This window comes from Jatropha curcas, chromosome 6, assembly GCF_041381405.1.
Source record: "Jatropha curcas cultivar XTBG-Jc1 chromosome 6, XTBG_Jcur_1.0, whole genome shotgun sequence".
NCBI lineage: Eukaryota > Viridiplantae > Streptophyta > Magnoliopsida > Malpighiales > Euphorbiaceae > Jatropha > Jatropha curcas.
Window position 1 is genome coordinate 24,598,469 of NC_143156.1, and position 22,387 is coordinate 24,620,855.

At 29.4% G+C, this 22,387-nt stretch overlaps 1 protein-coding gene and 3 non-coding genes across 4 annotated transcripts; 3 read left to right on the forward strand and 1 right to left on the reverse strand.

The window, feature by feature from the left end:
- Positions 1-307: 307 nt before the first annotated feature.
- SAMTL (mitochondrial substrate carrier family protein) lies at positions 308-8,619 on the reverse strand. The gene is made up of 7 exons (XM_012223150.4): positions 7,267-8,619; positions 5,633-6,050; positions 5,097-5,241; positions 3,226-3,344; positions 3,075-3,153; positions 2,075-2,308; positions 308-886 (listed from the first exon to the last, which is right to left on the reverse strand). Exons 1-7 carry the CDS (start codon positions 8,471-8,473, stop codon positions 539-541), a joined length of 2,550 nt encoding a protein of 849 aa, XP_012078540.1. The 5' UTR covers positions 8,474-8,619; the 3' UTR covers positions 308-538.
- Positions 8,620-16,729: 8,110 nt separating this feature from the next.
- On the forward strand, positions 16,730-16,924 carry LOC119371073 (U2 spliceosomal RNA). Its single transcript, XR_005178631.1, has one exon. It is a non-coding gene; the product is annotated as a U2 spliceosomal RNA (small nuclear RNA).
- Positions 16,925-17,552: 628 nt separating this feature from the next.
- On the forward strand, positions 17,553-17,704 carry LOC119371075 (U4 spliceosomal RNA). Its single transcript, XR_005178633.1, has one exon. It is a non-coding gene; the product is annotated as a U4 spliceosomal RNA (small nuclear RNA).
- Positions 17,705-20,217: 2,513 nt separating this feature from the next.
- On the forward strand, positions 20,218-20,414 carry LOC119371074 (U2 spliceosomal RNA). Its single transcript, XR_005178632.1, has one exon. It is a non-coding gene; the product is annotated as a U2 spliceosomal RNA (small nuclear RNA).
- Positions 20,415-22,387: the final 1,973 nt, after the last annotated feature.

Here is a 22,387-nt window from a genome sequence, read left to right on the forward strand (position 1 = left end):
CAAGTTGTAGGCTAATCAAACCAAAATCTCACTTGTTATATTGTTTTCTACAAGTTTCGTGGTGTTACTGGGAATTAGAAATGTCTCCATAATTTTCCACTATAAACTGATTTATAAAGGAATGATATTTCTAGATAATAAAACCATTCTCGATGCTTTCAAGTTTTGTAGCTAAAAAATTAGACTTTAAAACATTTAAAAGAGTTTAGCTCCAAAAGAGATCTACAATTAATACAAAAGGGTTCAGGTTAAGGAAAGAACAAAATTAACTGGACATCGAATGTACACCAATGAAGTAGATACAAGATTAAGCCAAAAAGATTTGAGCAGCCATTCCCCAATAGACCAACAAATTTTGAAACAAAACTATCTGGAAAAATACAATGTGTATAAAGGAAAATTAAAAGGCTTGTCGGCAGATGGTATTCGACATATATGCTGCTGAAAATTCAGAAAGTGCACAAAATTTTCCGGCAGCATTCACTAAATGAAAAACCAGACTCTGAAAGATGCAGATGCAGTTTTAACTTTCAAAAGGCTACACCGAATTAGTCAACTTCTTTCGAGACAGCTGATCATTTGTTGCTTCATCATTTTTATCCATGGCCTTCCTTGCTAGTTCATAACCCGCAAAGTTCATGGCGCCTAAGGGGGCAATCCAGAAAAACCTTGGTACGGCTCCTTTGAATAAGCCAAGGGGTCCCTCACGACGGAGTATAGAGATGGCTACCATTGACATTGGTAAGGATCTACCCTGTGCAGTCATCATTCTAGTTTTCATCACATCGAAAGGGGTAGTCACAACAGCCGCTAGTCCTCCAGATAAAGCCCCAACAGCAATTGTTTCCCAGGGTTCTAGTTCCCGTCTTAAAACTTGCTGAACAGCCTGGAAAAAGCACAATAATTACTCAGCACAAAATTAAATGGAAGTGTACAGCGAAAATACTGTAACAGAAATAATGCACAAAAATTATATGTCCTAATATCAAATGTAACACAACTGTTAACTGGTTCTCATGCACAACAATAATTAGAAATTTACAGACAACATTGAGAATCAGGAGCTACTCCTGGAAATGATATATTTTCAACATGTATCACATCAGTTGTTTGACAAACTGGTAGTAAGTCACAGCACAGTATTCATGACAAATCGATTCAAAATTTTTTTGTAGAATTCCATTGCCATTCCATATTTGTCATGTTTAGAATCTCAAAAGTAGTCTATACAATTGTAGAATTTCAATCTTATAAAACTTTTAGAATTGTTTGCAAATGAACTATATACCAATTAAACTGCAAAATTAAATATATTTCAGCACCCTTTCTTATTTAGTTAAAGAATCCATTACATGTAGCGTTTAGGAAATAGGATGGTCTACAATTGAATTTCAGATTTATTAATATATCATGCTGTATGTGAAATTACAAATGATTTCTATAAACAAAATGAATTTCTTGTCCATGTCTTTCCAAATGGATTCTAGAGTGATTCCTTTGGCATTATATCTGCAAATATGTTCTTCAAGTACCCGAATTAGTTTTTGAACATCTCAATCTGTTAAAAATGAGTTTTCTTCTGCAGAAAACTATTATGCAGATGGAAGATTTATGATCATATATGTGGGATGCTCCACGGATCGCCCTTTTTTTCTTACATAAGACTAATTTCCAACAGAAAATTTTGCACAGGGCAATTATGGCATTGGGTAAGCTTGAAGATTAATTCTTTGAACATCATATAGTCATGATCTACCTAATTTCCTCCGAGGGTTCTGTACGCATAACTTCATTCCTTTGAACAGCTATTAAAATTATGATATAAGTCAAGAAATAATAATTACTCCCTGCTTGTATAATCATCAGCATTTTGTTCACTTGTATAACTTTAAGCAATTAATAAAATACCAGTGTTACCACACAGTTCGCAACATGAATTTACTTTGAGTAGATACCCGATTATGAGGAGAATTCTCATTGTTTTGACATGATAAAAATGGAATTCTACGCCTTTGAAATATCAAATTGAATTATTAAGTGAAAATCAAATGTTGGTATACAGAAATCTTCTTACCTTTTTGGATTCAGCATATAGGCCCATTCCAGCAACATAAAATGGAACCTCACGGCAAAGTGTGGCACCAGTCCCACGGAAAAACCCCTTCAAACCATCTGCTTGCCAAGTTCCAATGATAGCCTGCCCTACATTATCAAAAAGACCTGCTTGCAAACGCTGCTTCAGTACCTCACATGGGATACGAACTGCTGTCCCCAAAAATGTGCTGCAGAATGATGCTACAGATTGAACCTGAAAGTAGCAAAATCTAAAATAAACTTAACAGCACTTGAATCCAATATGAACATGCAGAAGGCTCTAGCAGACTAATAAATGTCGCAACCAACACAAATCATCTTCTCTTGTCAAAGCCATATTGGAAGATAGAGTATGTTAGAATAATCTTTGAGTTAGTCTTCGTTTATGGACTGCATATATGCACAGAAATGAAAGTGCGAATCCAAATACCCCAACGCAGAAAAGTATCTATTAGCTATAAATGGAAGGAGAATACATCACAATGGCATGAATAGCATTATTAACATAATAATAACTGGTTAACTGAACTACTTTTACCGCATCGCTATTTAAGTTGGGAAAGAGTGATGTCCTTTAGAATAGGAAAACTCTTTAACTAAATATGATAACATAGATTTCACAGTTAAATTAAAGGGAAAAAGGAGCATGTTTAAATGCTAGCAACTACACTGATCCAGCATGCCTCCTAAACACAGAATGACTCTTTACAGTGATAATCTACAAATCAGCGAAGAAAATAATGTTGTTGTCTTGGTATACTTAATGGGAACTCTGGAAGCAGAGATCTTAGTACAATTGAAATTTATGCTCAAGCATAACCCTTGGGTATTCAAACAGTTGCATTAAAGAAATTATGCTCTCAGTTATCACTAGAGTTGTATTTTTATTATCAAATATCACTTGAGAAACCAGAAGAGAAAATAAGAAATTTACATGTTCTATAGGAATTAAAAAAAAGCAGCAAAATAATAACAATAACCTGTATGTCTGCAAGGGTCGGAGCAACATTTATTAGCACAAGTTTAGTAGCTTCAAATATCCCAGTTCGCAGGCCATGGCTGCAATGTCATATGTCAGCCAGATAGAAAAGTAGTTGCATTCAAGAAAGGGTAGAAAGGAAAAATAAGGACCTTGAAAATTGTCCTAGAATGGCAGGGATCGAACCCCTGTATACACCCCGAACTCCAATTTCTGGAAGCTTTGAAATGATCTCTGGGAAAGTAACAGTGGTTGATGCTTGCACCCGAGTCTAAGAGACCGTAGGGAAAAAAAAAAGAAAAGAATATTAGAAGACATCAGCAATTCAAGAAACCACATTGAATCTCCTGTTTATGTACATTAATGCATGCAATAATTGTCAAAGAAGTTTACAAGCATCCTGCATAATAAAATGACAGAATTCCATTTTGAAAGTACATCATAAACTTTTTCAGTGGTCAAAAGGAGACACTTTAATCCAAGTCTAAGAGAACACGAAAAATAGACCACGAAAAGACATCAGCAAAATCATTTGTCTCCTAGCTATAGACATTAAAGCATAAATTAATATTTGAAAAGAAGTTAATATGGATCCTGCATTCTCTTTCGAGTAGGCACTCCAATACATTAGATATCAAAATTATCATAAACCTTTTTAATGATCAAACACAAGTTAAAATGAAGGGAAGACCACACTCTTCCAGAAGGCAGTGACCAACTTGACTGAAAAAACCACAAAGTACTTGGACATGAATATCCCATACATGACCAAGAGTCATTAGTCACCAATATCTGGTAATTACCTCAAAAGAGACATTGCACACTTCTCTTTTCAGGGGGCCAAAAAAAAAAAAAAAAAAAAAAAAAAAAAAAAAAGCACATCATGCATAAAATTTTTACCCCATGTGTTTATATTTTTGTTAATTAATAAATGTAAATTTAAGCCATGGTTATAAAAGGTGTAAGGCGTAAGGCGCAAGGTACTTGGGACCTTGGTGCAAGGTCCATGAGCGCATTTGAGAGATTGAGGCACATGTGATTAAAATGAATATAAAAATACTTAACGTCTAAATTTATACGTACTACAAGTTAATACAAAAACATTCAGAAATTCATGACAGAACAGAAGAATACTACAAAGAAGATAACTAGTTCAACATAAGTCATATGTCCACTAGAGTGCAAGGAAGACCACACATCTGATGCTTCTTCTTCTTCCATTCTCTTTCAATTATTCACTTTCTAATTTATAATTTCAAAGAGAACAGCCCTAACCCTATAGCATGAGTATTTGATGCCAGTCCAGACACTTAGAGTTTAATAGAAGCAAGAGTGACAACTTAGAATCGCGATTAGAAGACCCAATCACATGGCAATATTAACCTTGTAAAAAGGTCCATTTCTATGCAATTGCATTAATTTTATCAACATAATCATAAAGTAACAAACAGCACAAGTAAAAGTAGCTGACACAGTAAAATTAAAAAGGGAAAATCCCTTAGGCCTCTAAAAGATGGAAATCAAAGCGTTCCTTAAAGGTGGGTGCCTATATGCCTACATGCACACCACAGAAACAGAGCCAGGCCAGAGACCGTTCAAGGGGCTTGAGCTTCAGACTGAGGCACACCTTTGACAACTATGATTTAACCAAGTAATGAGCATAAGGTAAATAACTATGAATCATAACAAGAAATAGATTCTGGCACCATAGCTTCCTCAATCTAAATTGCAGTTCAAAAACAAGGCTGACGGGGGCTAATCTGTAACATGTTACGCTATAAGACAGAAATTCATAAAAAGATTATTCTCTTCAACAAAATCCTGATGATACTAGATAAAAAACACAACTTTAAGTGCGCATAATTAGCCAGTGACTTTCAATCATCAATTGAAAGAAGTACAACAGAGGTGTCGCACCCAATGCAGGACATCATAATTGTTCTTCCCATCCCATCCTCCGTTGGCGTATTTTTTCTAAAAATACAAGCAAATGATTGCATGACTCTCAAGACGAAGAGCTTACCTTTATCGTATCAACAGGATGCATTAGAGCACAAGAGAATGCACATGATAGGCCCCCAGCCAATGCAGATCTTAGAACATTTCCAGCTGGTATCTCCACAGGTGGTGGAACAGCAACAAGAGTTGCAGCTTCAAACCATATGCTCCTGCACGCAGAAGAAGCCAGTATTAGTAAAATGTAATCAGGCAAGTATGATACTATGCCTACACAGATTGGATGGACAATAAGGAGCTGTGAAGGTGGGAAGAAAGAGGAAGGGTAATGGAAGAACTATTATGTTTTATAACAGCCAAAGTTTCTCTATTGCAATTTCATTACATAATTTCGTACACTTTCAAGCTGTGGGTTGACTATCTAGAAATGATGTAACTGTCGCTGAGCTCTTAAAAAAAATGCAGAGAGTAATTACTGTAATTGAGCACCTATTTACATTGCTGCCAATTACCAAGATGAAAGAAAATATGATTATAACTTGCTAAATACATTTGCACCAAACTTCTTTAAAATAACTATCAAAATGAGCAAAAACATTTTACCTAGGATCATCTTGAAGTCTATCAGAAGGTAGCAACAGCATAAAATTCCGAAAATGTCCATAAGAAATAGATTCTTCTGTGTCAGCATTCAGAAATCGCATCATAGCAACAGCATTGTCCTCATTTGCTGGAAGTCCAGCATTCTTAAGTGATGCCAATATTTCACTCTTTTTCAGGGTTCCAGACTGACTTAAACAGAGAGAAGTATAAGCACGAAGAATGGTTGGTTCCTTCTGCTCCATCAAGGACAGAAATTGTTTCCAACCAAATGATTTTGAAAATAAGTGACTTCTAGCACGCTGCATAAACTCCCGAGCATACCTTGGTGGCAATTTCCTCCTTTTCATTGCAATTTCAAGATCTTCCAAAGTTACTTGACCATCACCATCTCTATCCAGTTCCTCAAAGAACCTCCTTCCTGTCAGAATGCATGAACTAAAATGAGAACAACATTTTCATATGAGTGCACAAACAAAAGAACGTAATATAGTCACAAATCCATTAAAAGATAAATAATCAGATGATTGATGCTCCTTCCCTTATAGCTTTTCCTTCTAGTTTATTGTGATTTCTTAATAGGGGCTCAAGAATGGATAGTTGAAAAATAACGACAATTCATTGAGCAAGTTATGAGAACATCCAGAAAGAATAGTGCTCTTAAAAAATTGATTCAAATTTGAATAAAAATGGTTATTACAGCTCTCCACAGTAATTCAAGTTTGCTTTAAGTTGCAAGAATTTGTTAAAGGCTTGAAGCCTTCAAAAAACGCATGAACTACAAATGACCTCGTGATCAGTTCCTTCTCCCATCAACTTCATCATATGATAATAACTGATACTAACACTTAAGAGCACCAAATACATACTCATAAAGACGTTAACACTAACAACAAAACAAATGTCTAATAACAGTATGATAAAATCACAAGAAGAATAAAATTCACGAAGATTTGCAAATTCACGGTCAAGATATATTATTTTTGAATAGTGAATGACTGGAAAATGAAGAAAAAGAAGAATGTCTCTTTAAATTTTTTGTGAAATGGAATAAGAGGCTAAACCTCGTCATGTATAAATACCAAACTATGAGTTGTGGAATTATGCAATGGTCTCAAAAATCAGATTCCATGTCATAAGCATGCATTAAGATAACAGATGGAAAATTCTACTCTAACATGAGATTCTTCACCATAAAGTCAACAGAACTATAAATCTTTCAACAAATATAGCAAGAATAAGTTACCAAAGAAATTTTTTTTTCTAAAAAAAAAAGTGTAAATCTACTCTAAACTGCAGTTTGAAATAAAAGGTTCATTAGTGCTCTGAAGCAGATCGATTGAATCATACTAGAAGATAGATGCTCTAGAAAACAATTTTGCATTCTTCAAAATGAACGAAAATGATTCATTCTGGTTCATTCTTGAAGCACATACGGGAAAATAAGCTTCATGCAGCTCATTTTGAGTTTACTTACAATCAAATATATGTCATACATTCTCCAACCAGGGAAAAAAAAAAAAGCAAGTATGCGTATCATCTTTCATTTAGACATTCCATTTTTAAGTAAGGCAAATAAAAGAAGAAATAGAAAAGAAAGCAGTGAATTTATTGCCTCAATAGACAAGAAACCACACCTTCAGACTCTGTGTATCTAAAGAAATCCTGGACAGAGAACAGTTTCTTCTTGTCAGGATAGTCCTTAGAAGACCGCCCCAGCTGTGGCACAAGCTCAATTAGCTCCGTCAATGAAACTGTAGACAATGTGGATCTCAAACGCTCAACATTCGACAAGGGAATACTGAGTAAGCCACTGGCCAGCTTTTGCGGTGAACTACCCCCAGTTTCCTCCCCCGTGGCAGCACTTATACCATCCTCACCCTCTTCATTGACTGAAGAAGATACTCCAACTATACTTGATGGTACACCTCCTACTCTAGCAAACTTCAAATTCCCCAAAAACCCATTTACATCCACCTTTCTACCTTCCCAAATATTCATGATTGCCTTCAAATGATCAAACTGGGAAGATGCTGGTTTTGGAGTTGAGTAATCATAATCACATCCTTTGCTTTCTGTTTGCTGCAAAACCTGATCAAATTTCTGTATATTGTGAGCTAATTGATCAACAATAAAACCTACAAAGCATTCAAGCGGTACATGTTTCCCTTCTTTATCATTCTCATTCCCATTATGAACTGCTTCAGCATATTGATCTCTTGATTCCCTTGGCTTCAATTCACTTGAAAGCTTTGATTTTAATCCATTTTTGCATAAATGCAAATGACCTTTATCATCATCACCTAATTTCTGAAACCGCTTCTTGCTCGTTTTGAAAGGACTAGGAAATGCCTGAACAAAACTACTGACTACCAAAGACCAAGTAACTGCAAACTGCAAACAATTTGCACAAGACCCATCTTCACTTCCCATTTCCCTCTCTTTCAACCCCTTCTTCACCACCCCAACTTTGCTATTTCCATTGTCCTTGTTAATATCATTTTCCGGGTTAGGTGAAAACATGCCTAACAAAGTTCTTATAGGAACTTTAATTGATAGACCTTTCTTTCTATCTTCACCCACTACGGAGTTCCTGTTATTACCATCACTATTGCCAGTAATCTTCTTTTTCACAGTACAGATCTGAACCTTGGTGTTAAGGTTCCTATTATCAATAGAATTCAATTCGAGATGATTAGCCCTACTATTATTCTTGGAAATTCCCCAGCAACTCTCAAGATCTTCAGCTGCTTTTCTAATCCCAAGTTCAAGTGGGGAGAGAGCATCTTTCACCACTTGAAATGAATTGAGAAATGATTCCATCGGGTCATTTGCAGACACCATTACTACACAAAACCAAAAAAAAAAAAAAGCTCCTTTTCTCTTCTCTATATATATCCCAACCCAAATCTCACCATAAAAATTGAAAATAAATAAATAAATAACAATCCACAACCAACGCAAGAACCCAAAATCATGCGTAAAAAAAACACCAATAAACCGAGATTCAAGAAGAAGAAGAACAAGAAACAGTAAAAATTAGAGTGCACTGAACCGGTTGTATGAGATCCATTGGATATGCCTCTTGGTGCAGTGAAAGAATCTAAAACATAGAAAAAACAAAAGAACCTAACAATACATTTCCATCATCAACCTTTTTCCTTCTTCTTCTTTCGCTTTCTTGAATTTTTTTTTATTATAAAACAGTATTTGATGGATTGTGAGCTCTTGAGTGTTTAGAGAAGCTAATGGTGGTGAATTTGGAGATAAAAATTCTGTGGATAAATTGATGATAGAGAAGATTTGGAATTAAAATAAAGATAATAAAAAGATAAATTAATTAAATCTAGTAAGTAAATCCCTTTGGACAGACTTTTCAGTGATTTTCCCTTTTCTTTTCTTTCTTTTTTTTTTTTTTTTTTTGTGTATATAAATATGTTTGAAACAGAGAGAGATGTGGCAGAAGGAAGTAGCAGAATTGGCCTCGGGTTTAGGTTTTGTATTTTCCAAGGATTTCTTTTAATTTTAATAAATAGAGAAAAAATAACTTATTGTATTAATTTTTGATTTTTTTTTATTTTGGATAATGAGTGTGAATGGATAAACTCTGACGTAAGGGTCTAGTAGGAGATTCAGAGATTGGAAGGACACTTGCCCTTTGGGTTTAGGTTTATAAGACTCATTGTTGGGGTTGTTTGGCAAAAATTTATTATATTAGAGAAAAGAAAAAAGGTAAAGTGAAACTAATATGTTAATCCAAACATGTCCCATCCACATCAGTTGGTGTGGTACTTGTGTTTATAAAAAAATAAGATGATAAGATCCTTACAAGAAACATTTGCATAAGTCAAAAGGTTTTTGATTGGGTTTCTATAATCTATAGTAACTCATCAAGAATCTTGCTCTTTCACTTTTATGTACAAATAGATATTTATCAGCTTTATGCTTAATTGATTGATAGCTTACTATATATATATATATATATATATATATATATATACAAATAACTTTAAATTAAGGGTCTATTTTCACAAAATTAGTGGTTTTAATATTTTTTTAATTATTTTAATAGTCATCAGCTATTTAACTATTAAATACAAACACTAAAGTGGGTAGTTGTCAATTCTTTAACCATCAAACACAAACATTAAAGCAGGTAATATTTTTCAATCTAACTCCTTTAAATTCTAAGTACTTTCTACAAACTCCACATCATCGAACATTCATCAACGCTTAAATAATAGAGATAGTGTCACCTTACTCAAAATGTTAAATGTTATCTCAAAAAATATTGTCCACACTCTTTGTTCTGAGAAATATTTACCATCTAATGAGACTTAAATAAAATATGGTTATAAAGCAAAATAAACCCTTCCATATGGTATAATTTAAATATAAATAAATTCTAAATTATTCAATGTAAATAAGAATCAAATTGAGAACTAGGACTCAACCTTAATCTTTTGAATTAAGTCTGGATGACTAGAAGTTATGAAATTTTCTTCTTACCCAAAAGATTATTTAAATTCAATAATTCCTCTTTATAATAATTATGCAAGAACCAAGTAAACTATATATCTCAATTATCACTATATTGAATCACATAATTTTTATAATTAACTATTAATTCTATATGTTTGGATTAAAAATTGTGTGAGCTTAATGACAATGGGTGGAATTGTAGCAAATTCCATGATCCTTTCTTTAATTAACTATTGTTTTGGATAATGCCAAAATTTAAGTCTTCTATTCACCCATTCTTTGGTCTTCATTTGTTAAATTACTTTGCTTTTCATACTATATGCATACCATAAAGATTATATTGGATTTTACCAAAAAGGCCAAGAGAAGAGTAGTACCTCAGCAGATTTCATGGGTATATTTGCACTTTCAGCATCTAAATTTATATAGGTTCCAATCAAATTTATAAATTAAATTAATGATATAATCTATAAAGTTGAAATGTCAACTTAGTATTTTGTGATTCTTCTTAATATAAAATGACCTATATTTGCACTTTCTGCATCTAAATTTACAGCAAACTTTATTTATATTTATGCTAGGTCTCATTTGGTTCAAAATAACCTATTACTTCTCGTTAAGATACACTTCAAATAAATTATTTATCAGAAATATAATTTAAATGTATTTGATATATAAATTAATTTCCCAAGAAGTAAATTGCTCTCACATTACAAAAGATAAATTTTAGGGTTAAATTATAAAAAATTCTAAACTTTTATTATTTTTACAATTTTAGCCTATTCTTTTAATTTTAAAAATTGCAACAAAGACTTTATTTTTTGGTTGCAACTATAGCTTCCGTCCTATGTGTGTTACAAAATTGTTGATGTTGCCATTATTGAGACTCATATTTTGACACATCAACACTGTGTCACTTGCCACATCAGCAAAAAAAAGCCTGAATTTTGTCTGTTTTTACAATTTTAGCCTTTTTTTTTCTTTTTAATTTTTAAAATGTTATATGAATTGTCTTACGGTACTTGCATATACATAAATAGTTATAGTTTAATAATATAAAATTAAAATTTTCTTTAATGATTCTCCTAATTACAACCTATTTCATGTAAAAATTATTATTTAAAGTTAATTATTTAATTACACACTTAATTAATAATTAACGTATTATGCAGAAGTAAGAATTTAATTTCAAAAAACTAAAACAACATTATAACAAACAAATACAATATATATTTTTCATTTAACTTAAATTTGAAATTTTGAAAATGAAAAAATAAATCACTGTAACCCAAAATAATTTATTTTAAAAATAAATAAAATTTAAAAATCTAAAAAATCGAAAGAAAGAAATAAATTTATATGATATCAATTGTCAAAATTAAAAGAATTCGTTAAAATTGCAAAAATAACCAAAGCTCAAGCTTTTTTCAATTATGTGACTTTTTTTTACTGATGTGGCACCAACGGTGTTAACAAATATATAACGAAGGCTATAATTGCAATGAAAAAATAAGTTCATTTGCCAAAATTAAAAGAATTGGCTAAAATTGTAAAAATGACCAAACTTTATATTTGTTTTAGCATTTAGCCAAATTTTAAAAGTATTTAGATAACAGAACAAATTGATAAATTTGTTATACTTAATCAAGGAAGTGCAACTTTCCTAGCCATCTCCGAGAAAACAAAGGAAGTTAGATGATCTATTTATCAAGAAGTAATTGATGCAAACTAAACAAATATTTTTTGCACTTTTCGGAAAATTATAATTCCCTAATCTACATACTTCCACTCAAACATTATCCTAATATACCCCAACATTAATATTAGATGTTACTTTCAATAAGGAATCAAATGAAAAATTGTTGATAATAAAACATATTAAATAAGAATATACTACATAATCAAGAAATTAGTTGTATTTTAAAAAAGGAGAGTGGCTATTGGTTTATAATTCGGAACAAATGAAAAAGAAAAATACTCTATGTTTGTAGGATGAAGGGCGTATAAATATGACATTGATATTTTTTTTCGTTTTAATTTGATATATGATTATGTAGTTAGGATAACATCTCATTGGCCGAATCTCGAAAAAAAAAAAAGTAATTTGAGAAAGTAAAACTTTGATGTTTTGATTGGCATGCAATTTTTTTTTTTTTTTTTATTACGTTCTTAGGGAAATTCAGTTCCTGAATTTAATGGGTATCCATATTTCTACTTTTCTACCCATAAGAAAGTACTTTCCCATCTCAAACAATAAATAAAATTAATTCCTTTAAAATTATTTACAATAATCAAATTATATTTTATTTTTAGAAGTTCATATATGTTATAATTTTCGTCAGACGCATTGAATAAGGTATACTAGAGAATAAAAAAATTCATTTTATTTTCAAAAACGAAAATAACATATAATTTGAAAGGAAAGGAAACTTATTTTTATGGAATGGAAGAAGATAAAATCACTATTCTTTGCATCATATGAGATGTAAAATTAGTCTTGTCAAAAGGGCATTTTAGTTTTGAAGAGGGATAATAGTTTTAATTTTTCTCTTGTCAAAAGGCATTTTAATCTTAGTCATTTAATGGCAAAAAAACAGTAAAATTAGATGGAAATACCATTTAATGAAATATAATCAAAACTCGGAACTAAATACCTAACATGTTAAAATACGATGACGACTTAATTAATTTTGTAAAATCTCAATGATGAAATTTTTTTTCTTTTTTTTTTTACAGTTTAAAATATAAGATGAATTATCAATTGATTGTAGTTAGAGACTTTAAATATTTAAATTTAGATAAATTTTTTTATGGAGCATGATAATGCCATTTGTTTTTCCACTAAAATTTGGTAATTTAATCTCTTATGCTATTATTAGGTGTAACAAGTTTCTTAAAAGTATAAAGTTCTCTTATCATACTATTTCAAGAAGTATCATTTTTTTTATTAAGAATATTAATTTTTCTACCAAAATTATCTCTAAACAAAAAGTTTTAACTTTATATTTATAATTTTATTCCAATGAAAATATCATCATATATTCAAATTATATTTCTTATCAATGAACCGAGAGGTTTCTGGAAAAAAAAGAAAAATTATCCAAGCTACTACTAGACGAGTAAACGGACAAAATGGGAAATTGAAAGGAATTTTCTTCTCTGTTAGTGGCTGACATGAGTTGACATGTATCGTTCCATCGTTGACACGTGTTAGAAAAAGCCAATTAAGGTTATTCGCTAATGGACCTTAGCTTTGTTTCCATGGTGGCACCACGTCATCCCATAAAAAATTATAATTATAAATATAAATAAATAAATAAAAATTTTCCAGACGTTACTTTGTTTCCACGGTGGGATGTAGCCATGTCATTCCATCTGAAAATTATAGTTATTAATGTGTTTATATCTATCTATATAAATATATAATATAAATTTTTTTTTAAAAAAATATAATATATGATTTTTAAAATATAAATATTTATATAGCAATATATTAAAATATAAAAATAATGATATGATATTTTATTTTTTTATTATAATTAAATTTTTATATTTTTTATGTTAAAGCATAATATAATATTTTACATTATTTAAGTAGTTGTATTTTTTCAATGAAAGTATTTTTATTTATAGATATTATAATTTTAAGTATGGGCCATCTTTAAAAAGTGGAAAAAATTGAAAAAAATATTTTTGTTTATATATATATATATATATATATATATATATATATATATATATATATATATATATATATATATATATATTTGTATACAGGAGAAATATGAAGTTTTGCAACGTGTTAACATGACACTTCTTCGAGAGAGTGACACTTTCTACTATGTTAACATTTACTTTTATTTTTCTCGGGAAAATTTTCAACATTTTCTTCTTTTTTTTCCAATTTTTTCTCACCATTATTTATTATTTCAATGATGATTTGCTCTTCATTTTTATTGAATTTTAAATTTCAACTAGTCAGAAAACCGTGGTTTGTGCGCAGATATTTAAATATTATTTTATTAATTATTTTGTACTAGTATTATTTTTAATAAAATATTATGAATTATAAAATTGATAGGAATAACAATCAAAACTAATTAATATAATTCAATAATGGCAAATATCAAAATGATTTGTAATAAAAAAAAAAAAAAGTATGTCATTGTTTGCAATAGTACAACATTATAAATCTACAATGTTTTAATGAAGTTTCATTAAATATAATATTAAGTTTCCTGTCAATTGTAACCCTACTCAAATTTATTGATTATTGATGCATTTACTAAACTTTTATATAATTTAGTTGTAAATTAATAAATTCAAATTTAAAAATTACTAATGAACATAAGACTTAGATTTTCTTTTTCCTTTTAAACAATTTTTCTTTTGCCAAAAACAGAAAATAGGCTAAAAGAATAGAAAAATAGTTTTTATCTTATTAATTAGAAACAATTTAATTAAACTAAAACATGGCTGTAAAAAAATTAGGACGAAATCAAAATATTATCTCAAACTTGCCATACAACTCTTTTTTTTTTATTAATGAATTAATTTTTTAATCCATGCAAGATGATAAAAGTATTGATAATTTATTTAACATTATAGTTTACGTTATTATCATGCACTACCAAATTATTGTACAAGCCTCTAAAAAAATAATTAAATATGTTTAATGGGAATTATTCAACGTGTATGTCCTCTTGTCAGCATAAATTGTTAGCCATTTGACAAATGTAAAAATTTTAATCAACGCGCTTTGTTTACATAAGCATCCATGATTAAAATTTCAATTGAGATGAATTTCACTTAATTGAGAAAGAAAATGAGAAGAAGAAGAATCATTTGTGTAGTATTCAAATTAATTTTTTATGATAATGTATTTAATTATCTATAAATAGAAATTATCTAGGTATATTTATTTAAATTTTTAATATATATATATTCAAAATAATTGTAAATAAAAACACTAAGGCATAGCCTAATGATAAGTGCGTATATGACCCGGCAATAGATTTGGGTTTAAATCCCCTTTCCTAATACTCAAACAAAAATAATTGTAAATAAAATTATATTAAAAGTGGGTCCCGCTCCTTCTTCTTAGATTTCTTAATCTTCTAGCGTATGCATAAGAAAAAAAAAAACAGCGAGAGGAAAATTGAATGTCTATAAACTTGTTAATTAAGATTTCATACGACCTAGTATTACAATTACTAGAACTTATGTTAAACCTAAACTAACAAAAAATAAAACAGAGTACCTACAGCAGCCAAAAAATCTCCCATGTGAAAGTATGAAATGAAAATTTAATTGAAAAAATATAGAAGTTGAAGAAACTAACCTCTATTCAACTTACCTTTGAGGTAGAAATATACGTTAAATTCAACTATATATATAGCTAGACTTTTAGATTAAAAAATGTAAAGATATGGTTTAGTTGAATTAAATTAGATTTTAAAAGATAAGGTTTTAGTTGAATTAGCTTAATTTTTAAAAGTTATCAATTATTTTTACTACATATTAAATATTAAATTATAAAAAATAATTATATTGGCCAATCAAAACACAGAATATAAGGAAAAAAAGTTAAAATTTTCTTAAAAAAGAAAAATGAAATGCTGAACAATGCTTTAAACTTTCTCTTTATTTCAGTATATATATATATATATATATATATATATATATATATATATATATATATATATATATATATATATATATATAACATTTTTAGAAATTTAATTATTTGGCTTACGTTATGAGTTTTAAAATTTTAAAATTGAAAACCAAAAGTTCAATTATTTAAAACACACAAAAAAAAAAAAAAAAAAACAAAACAAACTAACAACTTGAGTCCAACTAAACTGAATAAAATTAATTCACTTTGTTAATTCAATTTTCTAATCTATGTTTAGCCGTGTTTGTATTTAACATCCTATCTAACTTCTTCTTTTTTTTTTTTTTTTTTTACAATTAAAAACCTTTTAATTCTATATAACAATAATAGATTCTTCAAATTTAAGAGCTTTACAATATTTACATATTCTAATAATCTTACCTAAATAGCGGGGATAAAAGCTAACATTTTAAATTAATTAGAATGCAATTATAATTAATTGTTCAATTTTCTAAGTGCGTGTAACGATTGCAAAAAAAAAAAATTTGATTTTTTAAAATTTAATTAACAAAAATGTCTAATGTCTCGAGAAAATATTTACTATATATCTGTGCAAAGTGTGGGAGACCACCTATTTATAGATAATCTTAAAAAATGAATCACATTCTCTTTCTCAGAATTCCTTTCGTAATTTTCAAAAAAAAAAAAAATCCTTTCCGTAAAATATTTACTAAAATTAATTGTAAAAATTTAATACTAAAGTTCATTTGTAGATCCTAATTCAGGTTAAATTTCCTGTAAAATATTAAATTAATTTATTATAGACTCCTTGTCCGGGCTTTACTCTATTTCTTTGCAAATCATAAGCCAAAGCCCAACATTATACTCCACGCGTTAATAGAAACTAAATGAACTGCTATCCTACATCCCACATCGAAAACAACCTAAACTGGCCAAGCTGACGAGAGTAATAAAAATAAAAATGAGTCACAGTTTAAAGCATACCTTTCTCGGCCTTTTGGCTAAGATCAAGTGTAGTATCTGTTCTTATCAGTTTAATATCTGATACGTGGATCAATGATCCACATGATATTAAATTAATTTTTTTAAGGGAGGGCCTATTCTGGTAGCTTGCTACTGGGGTCCTCTAGCGTCGCTCATGCGTTGCACTACTGCAAGAGCCTGGCGTACCCACCAATGCTAGTTAATATATATATTTTTTAATGGGCCTAATTGTGTCGCGCTTACGTTTATTGCCACTAATTTATTATTAGTAGTACCGTTGGCTGAATTCGACTGTGGAACCTAATCGAACCGAAAAGAGTTACGTGTTGGTTTTGGTTTTTTAAAAAAATTATTTAATAAACACAATATTTTTTATTTTTAGACATTACTCAATTTCCTTTTAAAAAAAGAGATATTATTCAATTTAAATTTAAAACTTTAAAACAACTATCTATTTTAGTATTTAAACTAAAAATTATATTACTGTTTACTTGATAAATTCAATTTTTCTTTTTGGGTATTTGACCTTTAAGATTCACGAATTAGCATACGTGTATATATAGAAATTCAATTTCTTCGCATGATTTTAAAAATAAAGTTTCCCACGTTGACGTAGAGTTGAAAAATATTATATTATCTTTAGAGTAGTTTTAGCCAGTGTGTCAAACTTAATTCTTTCTATAGTATATATGTATAGACGAGATAGAGCCGGTGAGAAAATATTATTTAGTAAGTAACAAAAACCCATATCGATTGAGCAAAGAAATTATAATCGTTAACGCATGGTATAAAAGGAGAGGCGAAGCTAGAGGTCAAAACATCTTTGCGGTTGGGGCAATGACGCAGCTCGTGAGGTTCTAACCGAGGCGCGTCTATTGCTGGTTGAAAACTATTTCCAAAACCCCTCCTAGGTCTGGGTTCTAGTTAGGTCTTCGAGAATTTCTGGAAGGGCTCCCGTTTTGGGTAAAGCCTTACAATTCTATGTTTTAAACATTAAATAATAAATAATAACAAATGCAAATTAATAACAATAAGTAGTTCTCATGTTAGCAAATTTCTTTCTAAAGAAAGTTTATTGAAGTAATTTAGGCTTAATTAGAAAATATTAGCCTCCACAGACTTTTAAATATTCATTTCTACTATTTAAGAACTGGAATTGAAATTAGAAGATTGATACAGTGAAACTTAAATCTTTGGAGAAATAATTATTCATCCAAATGAAATTATTAACTTTCAGTTCTTTCATATGATTTTTAACAACCAATCTAAATGATCTTTTCTTATCGGCCACAATTGTGAGCCAAAAAGCATCCTCCTATAGTAGCATATAGGTAATATACGCAGGCACAATCTTACTCTTTTCACAGAAATGATTCAATCCCATCGGTTAGAAGTTAACACCCTGACTGAAACCTGCCTATATAGCTGAAACTGATTCTTTCTTTAAAACTGTTGGAGCCATACGGTAAGCCCAGAGCAAACTGTTCTGTTGCCTTTTACTAAAGAATATCACACGATCATTTTTTGAAGGGTAGCTCTTTATAAAGCAAACCCACAAACCAAGTTAAACACTTTAATGTATGTTTCTACTTGATATTGAAATTATTTAAGAATGTTTCTACCTGATTAGCGTTTGGTTAAGACATGCATTTATTATGTAACCCTATTTATTATGTAACGGTATTAAGTCTCGCTCGGCATTTATTATTCTGTCTCTAGGAAATATATTAAACTCAAATAAACATAAGATGGATATGAAATAATAGTTACTGAGTGAGATGATAGAGTTGTAATAAGAAAGGCCTTGGCATAAACTTTCTAATACTTCTGCATGAAACTATTGAAAACTTCTGTTATTTATTCTTGAAGGAGTTCGCTTCTCCATATGTTTCTATATAACAACCCTTTCAAATTAGAACTGAGCTTCTTCTTTTTACTTCCTATTATTTTTATACGCCTCTTCCTACTTGTAATACATCTAATTCTTAATGGTATTAAACTTGCAGTTTGTTGGGTTTTTCATAATTAGCTAAAAAAAATGTCTTCCATTATTAACAAATAACTCTCTTTTGTTATACTAGTTTTTGTTATGACGTGCGACGTTGACTATACTCGTTATATGTTTATTTTCTACATTCGTTTAGTTTTTTGTATAAATTTTTATTTAGATTGCAATAAATATAGTGATTTTTATATATACAGTAAAATATTTTTTTTAGTTATATGTCTTACACTGTAATATCTCATTGAAAAAAATTAATATATTTATTTCTCTCTTTAAAATAGCAATTTAAATATAAAATATGTCATTTATATTCTTTTCAACATACTGGTTCATAAAATTTTTACTATACGCTAGTTGTTTTTATTTTTTGTTTAAGAACAAATTGATTTATAATCATATACCTTTTATTTTACGTTTTATAATTAACTTATATGTTTTTTTAATAACTTTTACTATAATCTCTTTTAGTAAATAAATATACTTTAATAATAGAATAAGAAACTAATCTAATAAATTAAATTAAACATGTATAAATAATAATATTTTTTATTTTTATTTTTTTAGCTAATCAAAATCATCAAATCATTTAAAAAATTTATTAATGAAATTATATTCCTTAACAGAAAGAATATGATTTGAATTAAATAAGATATCAATATAATTAATCAAATTTGATATGTTTAAAAATAATATTTTTATCTTATTTTTTGGCTAACCAGTGTAATTTGTAATTAAAGAAATTTAAGCATACCGTTTTAAATCAAAATCTTAATTATCTAGATATATTTATTTAAAATAAATTTGAAAAAAATAAAATTTTCAAATGCCTCACATTTACACATATTTATTTAAAATAATAATGTTAAAGATAAATTACAATAATAGTAAATAAAAAAAATAATAATAAATTATTAAAATTATTAAATTATTATTAATAATTTATATAATAATATAATGAAATAAAAATAATTAGACATAATAAGATAAATAATAGTAAAATTTTAAATTTTAAATTTTCAAATGCTTAATTATCTATATGTATTTATTTATTAAAAAAAAAGTTAAAAAATCCAATCAAATTATAGAGATGTTATATGTATTTTTTATGTTAAAATTTTTTAATTGGATATAATTAAGGTTATTTTAGAGTATCTTAAATTTTACAAGGACAATATAGAAAATCTCATTATTCCCCTTCATTCTCCTTTTATATATAGTATAGATAGATAGATAAATAAAGGCCAGGCAAGCAATAAAAATTAAATTAATTTTGGCTGGCCATATCATTTGTAGATATACTAATTCAGCTTAAGTTTACTCCTTGTCCTGCTCATTAGTTATTACTCTATTTCTTAGCAAACCATAAGCCAAAGCCAGACATTATACATTCCATCCATTAACTATAACCCACACCGCAAATAAACTGGAATGGCCAAGCTGATGAGACTATAAAAATGAGGACGAGAAACGGAAATAAGCATACCTTTCTCGGCCTTTTGGCTAAGATCAAGTGTAGTATCTGTTCTTATCAGTTTAATATCTGATACGTGGACCATTGGTCCACATGATATTAAATTAATTTTTACAAGGGAGAGAGCCTGCCACGGTAGCTTGCTACTGGGGTTCTCGAGTGTCGCTCATACGCTGCACTGCTGTACGGGCCAGGCGCACCCTGCCAATGCTAGTTTATGAATAAAAAGGAATCTATCTTACTTAGCTTGTATAAAGTTCCCAAGGTGAAGTCACAATATTAATTGATGTGATTAAAGAAATTAACAAAAATGATGAAGGTTAAGAGTTTTTTTGGTCATTTTGTTTTATTTTTTGCTTACTCATTGTTGATTGAGCCGAATGTGGGGCTCACTCGTTAAACATAGCAAGCTTTGAATAAGAAACGAAGGGCACGATTAATAATAATAATAAGAAAAAGCTTTTTCTTGATTAGGTGGGTTCACTGGTTCAGTTCAGAGCGATTTAATTTTTATAGGCAAAAATACAATTTTGTCCTATGTTTTGGTATAATTAATTAGTTTATCCTCATGTTTTTTCTTCCACTTTTCATCCTTGCGCTTATATAGCAAACAACATTTTATTCAACTTTGAGTAGGAATGACTTGGGTTCGGTTTTAAACTGGAACTAAACTGAAAAACCAAATCAATTAAAACCAACATTAAACCATAGTTAACGATTCTGATTTCAAATAGTAACCAAAATCGTGCACTTAGAGTTTAATTCTGATTTTTTATTTTGTGAAACCAACATTGGCGGTTTTTATTTAAAACCATCGGTTTTGATTTCAAATCGTGAAAAATATATTCTTAGAGAAACTGTCAACTTATTTTTTTATTTTATTTATTATTATAAAAATTAACTTTTAAAAACTATTATTAAATTGGTTTAGTTTTTAAAAGGAAAAATCATTATTACGTCTCTCCATATTGGTCAAATACACTAGTGAGGACTTATTTTTTATAAAATACATTATAACGTCCTTAAGTTATGGTCCGCGTGAAATTGAAATCTACTACCCTAATGAAATCTACTACCCACAACCACCATCACCATCTTCTTTCCCAATCCTGTTGCTCTCCCACTACCAAAATCCTAGCCTAAGACTACCACTCAAATTAGAATCATTGAAATACATGGAAATCAAATCTGAACGGTTACATTGACAAAAAGTTTCTCTCACAGATTCATAGAAACATCATTAATATATATATATTTAATTAATATTTTTCTTTTCTAATAAAGAGAAAGAGATATTCTTTCTTTTTGTCGTTGTATATGCGTGATCTTTACTAGATTGATCATCTTCTTCGTCTTCTTTTTATCTTTGTGTTTTGGATTTTCCCAAAATTTCCTCTGTCCATTGTTGATTATTCTTGATTCAATACTCTTTTATGGCTTTGGTTTTTATTTTCTTGCTGTATATTGAGGCTTTCCCTTCGATTTCTTTTGTGTCTGCATTGGCATCAAATTCTATTTACTTTAATGGATTTGTTATGTTCTCATATAATCTCCACTCTCAATGCCTTTTGTTGAACAACCATCGTTATTGCACTGAAGAATGTATATGCTCAGGCTAAAACTTGCTTAATGCTAACAGTAGCTAATTTTTGAGGACCGAAGAAGGAAAGGTGAAGAGACATGAAGGGAGAGAAAATAGAGAGAAGGGTAGAGAGAGAGGAGGATAGTGGGGATATCTTAGTCATAAAACTATTTTCTCTCCTCTGATCAGTCATGAATCCACTTCTACACTTTCCTGCATCACAAAAACAAACTTAAATTGTGTCAACAATAACTTTTTTAAATAGATTTTAGCATTTTGAAATGCTAAACATTATTTTTTATAGTATTCGGTAATATAGCGTTTGAATTAACTTTTAGAGGTTAAGATAACGTTTTATAAAAAATTAATTCATGTAACATTTAACTTTTAGCACTTTATGAAATGCTAATCAAACAGCTAACAGCTAACAGCTAAACACTATTAAAACAACTCAAAGCAACCAAAATAACTAATCTCGCTGAACAGGACCTTAATAGTTACGAAAAATTCTAGAGTTTGCTTTGGCTATCTAGAGTCACACCTACTTTTATCTTTAACTGTGATTTTGGATTACCTTGAGCTTGTTGGAATATGTT